At 33.7% G+C, this 14,260-nt stretch overlaps 1 protein-coding gene across 2 annotated transcripts in view; it reads left to right on the top strand.

The window, feature by feature from the left end:
- Positions 1-6,700: 6,700 nt before the first annotated feature.
- Positions 6,701-14,260, top strand: part of ikzf2 (IKAROS family zinc finger 2) — a 53,066-nt gene continuing 45,506 nt past the window's right edge. For both annotated transcript variants that reach the window (XM_056465709.1, XM_056465708.1), the window contains exons 1-2: positions 6,701-7,255; positions 9,970-10,018. In XM_056465709.1, coding sequence (XP_056321684.1) covers positions 9,991-10,018 — 28 coding nt within the window. In that variant the 5' untranslated portion in view covers positions 6,701-7,255; positions 9,970-9,990. The remainder of the gene's footprint in view (positions 7,256-9,969; positions 10,019-14,260) is intronic.

The raw sequence follows: 14,260 nt of genomic DNA, 5'->3' as shown, positions 1-14,260 counted from the left end.
CGTGTTGATGAATCTGAAGGGAGTCGCTCACCGGTTGCGTTGTATTGTGTGCACTTCCTAGCAACAAGAGCAAACACCTAACATTGCCGTCAGTGTCTGTATCCCTCAAAGCTGTTTAGAATGAAATGTTTAGAGATGGTGTGACCAAAGTCCCTGTAAGAAGTCTGTATCATTAGTATGTGCCTTTGATGTACCCTTTGGTGCTTCTTATGTCCTTGTCACAGCACCAGTGGCACCAAAATTCATATGCTGATTCAGGACTGAACAAAGTTGTTTCTACTTTATAATTAATGTTCTCAACTCGCAATACAACTTGAAAATGAGAACAATTGTTTGTATTCAATACTTTATTATTATCATTTTCTATTTTCCATATTTGCAATGCATGTATTTAGAATTTGTTTTGTAGTCCACTTAGAATCCAACATGGAAATATTTTTTGTTTGTTATTGGCATTGATTGTTTTGAAATTCAAATCGCACTTACATGCCTGTGTTTTTATTTCTGTGATAAATATGGCTTTTCGCAACTAATCATGATTAATTGCAAAACAAGTGTGATTAACTAGTTAATTTTTTAATTGATCTGTATCTTTAAAATATAAAATAATAATAATAAGTAATTAAATGCAGTCTTTATATGTAACCAAATTATTCTTTATTATTATTATTTTTTAAAGAACATCTCCTTATCATAGGTAGAGAAAAGTATGCGTGTGTGCTGGAATGCACATGCATGTGTTTGTGAGAGAGAGGTTTTTCATGTAGTAAAAGAAATGATAGAATATTTGTTTTTTAAGCAGAATGCTTAAGGAGGTGGGGTTTGTTTTGGGGTCTTTAGTACAGCCCATGAAATCATTGTCTTAAGAAAGACCCCATAAAACATGGAAACCCCACATGTGTGTCAAAAAACTAATAAGCAACAGCATTTTCCTAAACACCTGCTGTTACTACACCAGATGCTGTGTGGAAAATGTTCATGCATGAATCCATTGGAGCTCAAAGATGACGAAAGATCAAATATCAGTTTATTTGATCCACATTTATTTTATTTTCAGACAGTGCGCTTGTTTGTATGTCAATGCTTTTTTCACTAACTGTTGAATAAGTGAGATATGGTATATAAATATGGATTTTTATTCATAAACAAATTATATGATTACTAATCAATCCAATACCAAATACAGATCTTCACACACTCAAAAAATGAGCATATTTTCTTTAAAATGCCACCTTCAGCCTTATTATACTCAATGTGCAAACAAAAGCTTGAAATAGTTGGTTAATATAAATATTAATGTCTCACAAAGGAAAGAAGATATGCAATTATAAGAGTTTTTATAGTCTTATTGTGTATTGTTTAATGTAGATTTTGCTGAACATTTTCCATACATAAGGTAAACCTCGTTACCCACCATTAAACCAGCACAGGATGCACAATGAACTTCAAGCCTCAGTTAACACATTTGCTTTCCATTTTTTAATTACGTGTTGAGAGAGTCTACATTGTATTTCATATCATCAGTGTATCATTTGACCCTTTTTTACATTGTACTCTTAATATTTGTATTATTTGTAATATAATTTTATTACATGAAATGTTACATGAGGTGACTGAAAATGTTCTACTGTCCAACTTTTAGATTCAATTTCTTAAACCCTATCTATCATGACCACACTGAGCCTGAAATCCAAACCATCTTACATTGTTTAAGACTAAACATAGCTTAGAAATCCTTGTTTGTCATTTGACTTAAGTCTACTTTTGAGAGACCATTTACTGACACTAAATGCTTTATGGTCGTGTAGGACTGTGGAAAGCTTCACAGAATGAATGAGGTAATGCACAGATGGCTGAAACCTGAAAGGGGAGGAAAGTAGAGAGTAATGTATAAAATAAAGGCATAAAAGAAAGGTATATGAGAGGAGGGTGGTAGGGGAGGGGGCGTCTAACGGTTTCCCCTCTACTTCAGAAAGTGCTCTTTAAACCATGGAAAGTTAACCAGCAGCCACTGAACAAAAGCAACCGATTGTTATCTGAGGATACTTGAACAAATCAGAGTGCTGATGGTAAACAAACAACGTGGCCTCAAAAGAACACAGTTGAACACATGTAAACGGTGACCTTATTAAACTGTTCAAAGCAAATCAGCTTTTGTTAATTTTCCACACCATCACTTTTAGATTGATTTGTGGGTGAGATGTGATCTGTGCCTTGTGTTTTTTTAGTAATTGTTTTACTTTTCTAAATTTGATTCTTTTGTGTTTGATTCTTTGAAGTGTATTTGTTTAAATTTTGTTAATTTTAAATAATTGTTAATTTATTTTTATATTAAAACAATAGAATGCTTGCTAAATTTCTTAGACCATTTTAACTTCCAATGGAATACATTGAAAATGCAGTGTGTAAAATAAAAAGGCTAAATATGTTTTACAAAAGTTCTTTTGACACTAACACAAAATCTCAGATATAATAAACAAAAACTTTCGCACTTATTGAAACTCCATGCATATCCAAAAATGACCTGTCTATTTATTTTATTTTGTTTTGTTTTGTTTTATTTTTGCAGTATAAAAAATATTTATTTGTAATAAGTCAGTTGAAGTCAGAATTATTAGCCCCCATGAATTATTAGCCCCCCTCTTTATTTTTTCCCCCAAATTCTGTTTAACGGAGAGTAGATTTCTTCTACACATTTCTAAACATATTTGTTTTAATAACTCATTTCTAATAACTGATTTATTTTATCTTTGCCATGATGACAGTAAATAATATTTTACTAGATATTTTTCAAGACACTTCTATACAGCTTAAACTGACATTTAAAGGCTTTAAAAAAAAAAAAAAAAGCTCAAAGAGGCTAATAATTGTGTCCCTAAAATGGTTCATAAAAAATTAAAAACTGCTTTTATTCTAGCCAAAATAAAAAAAGACTTTCTCCAGAGAAAAAAAATATTATCATACATACTGTAAAAGTTCTTGCTCTGTTACACATCATTTGGGAAATATTTTAAAATGGAAGAAATAATCTAAAGGAGGCTAATAATTCTGACTTAAACTGTATATATATATATATATATATATATATATATATATATATATATATATATATATATATATATATATATATATATATATATATATATATATATATATATAAACATGTATTATCTGCATTGTTCTATTATTAAAAAATAAAAAAACAAATTAAAAAAGATGATATTCTTAAATTACATTTATTCTTTAATTTAAAGAAACACACAAAACATATTTAAAATACTGTTTTCATTCATTTTTGTGTGAGCTATTCCTTTAATGCTTAAAGGTAATTGGTCCAGGAGCTGAATGGGTATGGTTCAGTTCACAAAATCTATTTAACAATCAATGTAAGACAGCAAATGAAATGGAGAGGCTGTTTTATGTATGTATATGTCTGGTACATCGATTGACCAAGGTGTTGAACGGCACAGGTTTCACTTCACTATGTCACGCACTTCACGCAGTTTCAGATCAGAGGAAGAAATCTAATTGTCGGGGAAAAAGAACCTCGACGCTTAGTGAATGGAAAAGCTGACAGGCTCGTTCGGCGCAACGGAAGACACCAAACCATACAAACTCTCAAGCAGCTCGCTTCCTAAATTTTCTTTTTGGCGCAAGATCGTCTCCTGTTTGTGGCCAATGTCCTAAACTCCTGACAGTTATCAGAAGACTTCATAATCACTGTAGACTCTGAAAAGCCTCTTGTCTTTGGAAATACTCGTGTCTTTCTTTTTACGCAAGGAAGTAACCCTTAACGCACCTCACTTACAGTAATACATTTTAATATACACAGCTTTAGTTTACTGTAAAAGAAGCAATGAAAAAATGGAAATGCACAACCTTTAATGACTAATATGACCTGCTTCAGTTCTTCAGTGAAGCACCTCAATGTCATTCTTATGCAAATCCTAATGATACCACTGATTCACTCTCCAAGGATGATAATGAAAATTACTAGATCATTAGGAGCTGGTTTTGATGACCGTACAGTGACCTGAAATTATCTGTTGCTCACAGGTATTTTCTTTTAATTCAGAGATCAACACTAATCTAAGCATTTTGTTGTAATAATATAAACTGTAATACTCTAATACTTTTTTCCTCAGCATTTGCTCAAAAGATGACTGTAGTTTCTCTGTCGTCACCAGCTCTCCACAGTTCTGAAAGGCTTCCAACTGGGTCAGTGGTGTATTTCTCTATCCGGCCAATAGAGGGGGTCCAAGAGAAATATTAGTAGGCTACCCTTCACAGCGTTGCCCACCTCCCATCTTTTATTTTTTAAATAAAAACCCGAGCGCCTGTAATAATTAAAATTAATTTCTCGAATTCTTCATCATTATTAGAAGCAAAACTATTTTAAAAATAATTTCATAGAATCTATTCAAGGTATTTTTGAGTATGTGTGAGGACTGCATCACACATTCATTACACCAAGAATTATGATTAATATACAAAATAACCGCAATAAATGCTCGTAACATTAATATAATACTTCTACATAATATATGATGCTAATATAACATGATATATGCGATTTGGAGGTTTAATTCTAGTTTCCTACTTAGGCTATCTAAATAAGACTAATAAAACCTCACTTTTAAATGTGTTGATATTAAGGCGTCTAATCGATTACCGAGTGCCACTGATAGATCCGTTTCTCTGAGTCAGTCAGACGGTCGCCGCTGTCCGTTCTGAAGATGGAGGAAGCAGGCGAAAGGAATCAGTATTTCTGCGCGTCTATCGCACTGCAGTGGATACACGGCATTTAGACGCCCTCTGTTACTCCATATCTGATGAGATGGATGTGTGTCACTCTGCGTATTGCTAAAGGTAAGCGAAAATGTCCGTTCTGGGTCTTAAGGTTTTGCTTTTGTGGTTTAAATGTTCTGTGCCTAGGCTATATGTTTTGCTCTGACAGGTCCAGGACGCGTTTGGATAAGGGTGCGAATTTTGAGGAAGTTTAACCCCCCTCCCCTTTTTACCCCTCAAAAAAGGGTCAAAGTAAAGGTGTGGGGTCTTAAAGTGTTTATTGTTTATACATGTAGCTGAGTATGTAGCCTACGTTTCATCAACGTTTTCAAACCTCCCAGTTGGCTAACTTAAAAAGTTATATCATAAGTTGGAGTGGGATTCATTTAATTTTGGACAATAGAAATATACTTTGTTAACTGAGGTATAGCTGCAGGTGCTCACTGACTGCAAAAAAATAAACAAAAAGGTTATTATTTATGAAACATTCGTACAATGGCCAGGTACACTTGAAAATCTTCATTTCAGACTTCAGCGAGATAATTTTAGGCAATTAGCCTTTTCCAAATAAATCAACAAAATAACATTTTGGTCTTCAAATAGGGTATATGCACACAGACTTTTAATTTTCAGGCAGCCCGACAGCTTCCCGTGAACTATCTTTCCATTAAGTTACAATATTGCCACGGTTAAGACATGTTTTCTTTAAAAATAAGTGATCTGCACTGCCTAATAGATATTTGATATAAAGTAGGTCTCAGACCGGACAAGAAGCATTGCGTTAAATTCCATTTTACCTTCCATCTTTATAAAATATGAACATTTATTTTACTTCAGTATTTTGAATGGAGTTTCTGCGCTAGCCTGATGGTACTGACGGTGCTAGCTGTTACACGGTCTATCACAGGGATGGGCAAACTCGATCCTGGAGGGCCGGTGTCTCTGCATAGTTTTGCACCAACCCTGATCAAACACACCTGCTTGTAGCTTTCTAGTGATCTTGAAGACACTAATTAGGGTGTTCAGGTGTGTTTGATTAGTGTTGGAGCAAAAGTCTGCAGGGACACCGGCCCTCGAGGATCGAGTTTGCCCATGCCTGGTCTATCATCTCGTTTTATGCTTGAACAAATAAATGAACGCTTAAGTTTATTTAACTGATTGTATTTTAATTACATTACGATGTTGATGCTCTAAAAGAAACCTTATAAATTTTCAAATAGTCACATTAAGCTTTCACAGGAAGTTTATCATTGGTTGAATAACACTAGCTGGATATGCCATTGAGGTTTGGCGCCCCTAGCGTGCCTAATCTAAAATATGTTTTGAACACTTTCAACTTTTGTGCGTGTGGCCTAGCTACAATTTTTGTGTAGGCTAGTGGATAAGCTACACTTGTAATGTTATTAACTTGATTATTTGCATCAGTTGGCTAGGCTAACTTTACTCTATAATATACAGTGACAGAGCAACAAGTGTTTTGCAGATTAAAAGATATAATTCAGTTACAGATAGCCTATATAAGTACACATTTTAGTCGCTTTTTAGCTACTTATAAAGGTTTTTATCTATTTAGGCTTTTTTTTTTTACCTGCCACTCATGTAAGCATACTCTAACATATAAAATAATAATAATAATAAAACTTCAGAAACTTATTTACTTTGACATTGCTGTACATTTGAGACCCCAAACTTTTAATTTGAGCCATTACCCCCGTTAATTTGCACTGTTGCAGAAAGTACAGTACTTGTGTTTCTAAACAAAAATAATTTAATTAAAAACCTTACTGTCATTACGCGTTAGTAACACAAACATTTAGTGCCTAAGCATTTAAACGGAGGTGCCTATAGGCGAATGTGTCACATGAATGCTGATGCACTGAGCTGCACATGAAGCATATAGAAAACACGCACAGAGTCATCACACAACCTTTGACGGAGTGTCAGACAGGTGGAAATATTGGGCTCTAAGCCTGTTGTAGGCAGTTCCCATCATTTCCTTATTTATGGCTTAATTCCCTTGGAACCGGTGGATCCAGTTGAGTATTCGTCTCAGCCTGACATCGATTGACCCAGGTGTAGAACGGCACAGGTTTCACTTCATTGTTTCACGCAGTTTCAGATCAGAGGAAGAAATCTAATTGTCGGGGAAAAAGCGCTTAGACGCATAGTGAAATGGAAAAGCTGACAGGCTCGTTCGGCGCAACGGAAGCCACCAAACCATACAAACTCAAGCAGCTCGCTTCCTAACTTTTTTCTGTTTGGCGCAAGATCGTCCCCTGTTTGTGACCAATATGAACTCCTGCTGAACATGACAGTCATCAGAGGACTTCATCATCACTGTAGACTCTGAAAAGCCTCTTGTCTTTGGAAATATTTTTTACTCGTTTCGTTTTTTCTTTCTTTTTTACGCAAGGATTCCTTTGGACACTTATTTGCGTTTTCACAGGGGGGAGACCAGACAAAAAAGGTAAAAGATTGTCGCAGTCATATTTTATTGACGAGTCGTGCAGTTTAGGATAAGCCTGGAACGACATGTGTATTATAATGTTGGCTTGTATAGCCAACGTCTTGGGAAATTATGTATTGTTATACTTTAAGTGACACACATATATGTATTAATATCTGTTTATGTGTCAGTGATGTGACGCTAACTTATGTCCGGATCTAATAATTCTATGATGAACATATTTTCTGTTTATATGAAAGTATTTTTAATAATTCTAGGTCATATTTATGTGTCGTTGACTTTGGAGTAAAGGTATCTAGATGCAATTGTCTGAACTATTAAAGAAAAAGTAATTAAAAGTTGTTGAACATGTTGGTGTAAATCACATTGGTATAATATATCTAGCATTCATCCATTTATTAAATAAAAATTATGAAAAAACAAGAGAGATATCTTTACAAAAAAGTGTAATTTTTTTTATTTTTATTATTAATTAAAAATAAATAATTTGTATGGTATAACAAACATGCAGGAAGCCATTTTGTTCTTATGTGAAGACCCCTGAAGACCCTCATAACTGTCATGAGCTTTTTACATTTTTATAAAGATGTTTCATGTTTCATTCAGGCCAAATATAATAATCTTAAGATGACGTCTTGGTCTTCGTGACTCAAAAATCTATAAATATTTCACAATTTGAATGAAATAATTCAAAAACGTAACTGAAAATAATTTACTTGAGTTCCTGTTTTTAGTATTTATTTATTTTATTTTTCACTTAATAGTTACATCATACATTTTTTCTCTCTAGAAAATAGTATTTCAGAAATAAATGAAACCAACATGAACATAACGATTGTGTTTCATATAACCTGGTGCTTGCGTCTTGCACTTGAGTTTTGAGGTTTTTTTTTTTTAATAAATTCAGACATCTTTAGTCGTCATTGACCCATAAAACATCCCTCTATCTCAAAGGGATTTAATTAGTGTTGGAAACAGACATTACTTGTATGCAGTCTGTTAATATTAAGGATATAATAGGCACAATAGTGTTGTGCTGTAGAACTGGATGGTGAAGGATGTGTGTGCCGTGTAGGGCCCTTGGAGAAACACGGCTCCAAACATGAGGCCGACCTCTCTCCAAATGCTTTGCAAGACATTTCTTCACTCCATTGTTGTTCAGTGAATTTAATTTGAAGTGTATTTCTTAGACTAATTTGATCTTCATTTCCATATCAAGGAGATGCAATTTGTGTCTCATTTCAGACACAAACTTTGATCAGGGTCAGTGTTTCCAGGTGCAATCATTGGATTATTCCTCCTAATTAATGGGATTTTTAGGAAAGATGCTTCCTGATGTAATTCCTGAATTGAAAAGGGCTAATTAGACCCCCCCCCCCCAAGATCTAACTTTGTGATTAACTGATTTATAATTTTTTTTTAACGTTTGTATGCATGTTATACATGTGTTACACTGTATCCATCAAGCACTTATTTATTCATTTATATTTTTTCCCCCTGCAATTTGATGAAACAGCAGCGAACACCTTGGTTTAGAAATTTTAATGAAACCAAATTTAATGGTACGAATATTAACGCCAATTCTTGATTAACTACATTAAAATTAGTAAATATTTCAAAAGTACTTATTATAAAATCACATTTCTCTTTCCAAACTTGACTCAGTTCATATAAATTCCTTAATGTCATGTGTATATTATGGTGGAAGAAAGAGCTTCACGCAAGCATAATATGTGTTCTGTCCATGATATATTTTGACACTTGGAGCCATTTTTGCACTTTCCGTTCATCAGCAAAGCACAAGCAGCATGCAGAAGGTCTTTTTTTATGAACATAAACGTAACAGAATTGCTAATTTTATCTGTGATCATAAAAGAACGTTACATTCTTTGACGTCCGTTCTTGAATATTAAACTACTAAATGCTAATTTCTATTGCGATTATTGCTTTTTAATGCTTTTGTTGACTTTTGCTTTTAATTTTGTGCTTTAATAAAAGCCTGTATTGTTTTATTCTTCATATAAAGTGTACAGAATTGATGATATTGTAGCTAAACGTGTTTTTATTCAGTATTGAGGCCAGTCTGATATGATCTGATGGGCCATATCCGTCACAAGAGGCGTTGTTGATTTTTGCAGCTGACTTGCTCTGTCTAAGCATTTAATTTTAGCCAATAGAAGGACCTGAAACTCAGTGGAAACATGGCATTTTTCACACTTTGCATGTATCTTTTTTTTGACTAACCAGGAAGTTGTCTATTACTTCCCTAATACTTTTGAAGACACTTGAAGATATGTGTATAAACTGTATAATTGCCTTTTTACAGTGTGCGTTGTATAGTGATGTGCATAATATGTATCAGGAAAGTTGTAAAGATGTAACAAAAACACTGAGAAATATACACGTGTGTTTTTGCACAACAGCTTGTTTATGTGCCAGAAGTACTGATTATGAAATGTTAAAAATGAATTACAGATGAACTGTCGACAATTAACATAGTTTTTGCAACACTCATTTTTAATAGAAATTCTTGCTTAATATATTTAATAAAGTACTGAACTATCCGCATTTGATTTTACTAGCTATTTAATTATGCACTGCAAATCATTTAAGGATCGCTGCCAGTCACATGTAATAATAGGCATTTCTACATCAAAGTCATACAGAATAAAACATAATCATGAACTAATTTGTTACTCGTCTTTATTTCACAGCTCTGCCCCCTGAATACGGAAATGGAGACATCGAATGGGTATATAGAAAGTAAGTCGACTTTTTGTTTTCTAATGGCCACATATGAAAAGCTATGACCATTCTTTATTTATTCTTTATGGTATGCTGAATGGTCTCTTCGACAGGTTTCATGCCTGTAAAGATAATTTCTCTAACTTTATACAGCCAAAGTGTGAATGTTAAATCGTTCCTGCTGTATGCATATTTTCACTTCATTAATTTTTTATTCTTAAATTGAGCAGCATATTTGATACCGTGTTTATCAAGGAGTGCTTTTTATAAATCAAACTACACTCAAAAAAGTGATGTTTGCTATTTGTTCAACATACTTGTTTAAAATGAGCTGAAACAAGACAATTATTGGGGTTTTTTGGAGGGTGTGCAACTCAATTGTTTTATGTTTACTTAACTTAAATTTATAAAAGCTAATACATTAACTTAATTCCTTCATGTTGTCTCAACACAAATCCTGTAGATTGTGTAAAACCCAGCATTTTTAACTGTGTAATGGTATAAAATAACTCATAATGGTATGCTAAATGGTCTCTTTGACAGGTTTCATGCCTGTAACGATCACTCAGAAACATTTGTCTAACTTTAAACAGCCAAAGTGTGAATGTTTAATTGTTCCTGCTGGATGAAAATTTTACTTAAGGGTCGTTTATTTCCTTAATGTAACCCACTGTAGATTTTCTATACTATAGGAGGGCTAAATAAAGACTATGAAAGCTAAATGGGATAGTAATAGCACTCTAATTCTTCTACTGTAATCAATCAGAACACATACAGACCTAAAATAGTCAAGCAGTTCCGACCATCACAGTGATTACATCATGTCTTCTATCTTTCTCTCCCTGGGTACACACACACACACACACACCACACACACACATATATATATATATATATATATATATATATTAAGTAAGTTATTGCAGAACGATGGTTTGTTCTGTAGACAATCAAAAAATCTGACTTCAACTGTATGTATGTATGTATGTATGTGTGTGTGTGTGTGTGTATGTATGTGTATATATATATATATATATATATATATATATATATATATATATATATATATATATACCAACACACTTAATTAAGTCAATCATTGAGACAACTTAATTGTTTTATGTTCAATCCATTTAATTTCTGAAAGCTAATACATTAACTTAATTCCTTCATGATGATGTTGTCCCAACACAAATCGATTGTGTGGAACCCAGCATTTTTTTTTTTCACAGCGTAAGTGACCTGGACAGCTTTTTTTTTTTTTTTTTTTTTTTTTTGCATTGTAGATATATTTTGTTACTTTATTTATTTTGCATGTTGATTTATTGTAAGTATCCTATCTAAATCCAGCAGCACCGTGGGAGTGTGTCTGCAGCAGTAAAGTCAGTTCTGCTTAATGAATTTGTGCAGTAGTCAGACGTACTATACTGTAGCTGCCCGCGAGATCCTGTTGAAAAGCTAACTGCGTCGACTCTTGGCTCCCCTTGAGATTTGTTATCTGGACAGGCCTTCAGTACCAGGTGCACAGTGGTACCTTCAAGCCCGTTAAACTCCCCCGGCAGATTCCCTCAGATGGAACATGCTGATAAAAGATTCTTGCAGGTGTCTTGGAAAATGAAAAGTTTACAGTTTAGCTTGGTTCCATAGACTTTTGAAGGCGTTTCTTTTTTCCTTCCATGAAGGGTTTTATTTTAAAATCGTGAATGAATGCCTATCCACACTTCTTTATTTTTAATAGCATCAACAGTAGACATAAACTTTTAGGGTTGATATAAAGAAACTTGAATCTGTGCTTCTAAAGGGATAGTTCACCCAAAAATTAAGTCATAGTTTACTTATTATTTACTTGTTTTAAACCTTTATGGGTTTCTTTCTTCCATTTATCACATAAGAAGATATTTTTGAAGAAAGTTGTAACCATTGACTTCCATAGTATTGCTTTTTTTTTTTTACTATGGAAGTCAGTGGTTACAGGTTTCCAGCTTTACTCAAAATATCTTCTTTTGTGTTCAAGAGAAAAAGGAAACTCTTGAAGGGTGAGTAAATACATTCATTTTTTGTGAACTATCACCTTAACAACAATAATAGATAAATATTTGAGGTATATAATTCTTAAATGAGGTATATAGTTTACCTCATATTTGGATAGTTCAACCACAGCTTGCTTTCTCTTTCCTAACACAGTCTTAAGTGTGTTCATCTCAGATCACAGGCTAATACTTGAACCTTTTGTACAGTAAACTGCTATTGATATGCTAATAAGACCTTGTCCCCTTCAGCTTGTCCTTTTAAAGAAGAGCAGTTCAGCTCTGGCAGGTGGCAAGGAGCGTGAGTGGGAATGTGTTTTGTGTTTGATGTGGAAGGATGGTTTAGAGGTGTGTGGACGGACAGGATAAACCTGATCCACACTCGAACTTTAGCATCTATGACATGCCACAACCAATCACTCTCTTTCCTGGGAGAACCGATCCTGTTAAAAACTTCTTTTTCTGTTGTCTAGTATCGCCTCTTTGGCACAGAACCTGCTTCCAAGCTCCACCTTCATTACTGGAATAGAGCCGGCGGCAACCATCATGCACAAATCACGGCAGGGTTATTTGCAGAGTAATATTTGCATAGTAAAAGATCGTTCACACCAGGGATTATAACTGTAACAATAACAATAAAGATGTAGTCCATGACTATAGAGTGCTAACTGTTGGTTTCTGGAGGTAAAAAGGCATTTAAAGGGATAGTTCACCCAAATATAGATTTTATTTCACCAATTACGCAAAGTGGTTCTAAATTTATAAATGAATTTCTTTTTTCTTATGAACAACAAAAAAACAAGATATTCTGAATAATGTTAGGAAAAAAAGCAGCTATTCTATAAAGTCAGTGGCTGTTTTTTGTTCAGTATTCCTTAGTATATAAAGAGTTCAGATCTCTAAGTGCTGTTGTTCTGTTGATTTGTCCTACCTTGTCAGATTGTTCTACTTCCCATTCAAACAGTAGGTAGCACATTTTAATGACGCAATATGCTACCCATCAGCACATTTTGCTACCAGTGTAAATTTTAATGTGGAGTAGTGTGATATGAAGCTGTAATATCGCCTTTATCTGCCTAATCCCTAACCCTAACCTCAGGACCATTCAAATACAGTGTTGCAGCGTGTCCTCGGGGTCTTAAAAAGTATTAAAAGTTGATAAATCAATTATGAGAAAATTATGGCCCTTAAAAGGTATTAAAAGTCTTAATCATGTTTTTGCGAGGTCTTAAATTTTGTTCAAGCATTGTCCAAAGTTTGACCCCAAACAAGCATACATATATTTATTTAATTCCTAATATTAACAACAGCATGATCGATACAAGCAATTGGTTTGGGCCGGGGTGCAAAATGGAAAAATGTAAGTTTGCTTCTCTTGGTTGGAGAAAGACGAGTTTATAAAGTGGCTGTAGCCTGTCGCTAAAAACATCCGCATAATTTATTCTTTTTCAGCTTTGTTTCTATGAGCTTTATCTGAGTTCTGTTGCATGGTTGTGCTTTATTGATTTCTTTAACTACAACTGTTTATTAAGTTAAAGGTTTCATACTGATTAGAACTTGAAATAATTTTCTAAAATTAGCTTTTTTCTGAGCCACCTATATGTTTATGTTCAGTTATTACACTTTAAAGGCAATGAAAAAAAAGTATTCTTTGCATTAAGGGCAAAATTATGGAAACTACACACAACAGCCTGAGAAAAATGATCATTTTAGATGAAAATTTCAGAAGGCAGGTTTTTGCATTTTAACTCTTCATATATTCCTTTGGATATTCAACAGAAGAAATATAATCAAGCAGGTTTGGAACAAGTGAAGAATGAGTAAATGATGACAGAACTTCATTTTTGGGTGAACTATTCATTTTAACATGTATTTATTTAGCAGATGCTTTTATCCAATGTATTCTTTTGAACTCTGAGGTTATTAATTGATAGTATTTGCTATTTATGTAGTTTGAAAGGATAGCTCACCCCAAAATGAAATTTGCCATCTTTTACTCTCTTTTCACTTGTTCCAAACTCATTTCATTTTTCTGTTGAACACAAAGAAAGATATACTGCAAAAATGTATACTGACCGCCATAGTGTTTTGTGTTCCTACTACGCATGTTAATGGCTGCTGATTTTGAACATTCTTCAATTGTTTAGAAAATGCTTCTGAAGTAGGACTGCACAGTATTTGAAACATTGTGATATTTTTTTACTCCGCAATTCATATTGCAATATGACTGTAT

The sequence above is a fragment of the Danio aesculapii genome, chromosome 9 (assembly GCF_903798145.1).
Source record: "Danio aesculapii chromosome 9, fDanAes4.1, whole genome shotgun sequence".
NCBI lineage: Eukaryota > Metazoa > Chordata > Actinopteri > Cypriniformes > Danionidae > Danio > Danio aesculapii.
The sequence above is the reverse complement of the archived record's forward strand: the minus strand, read 5'-3'. Positions and strand labels throughout refer to the sequence as shown.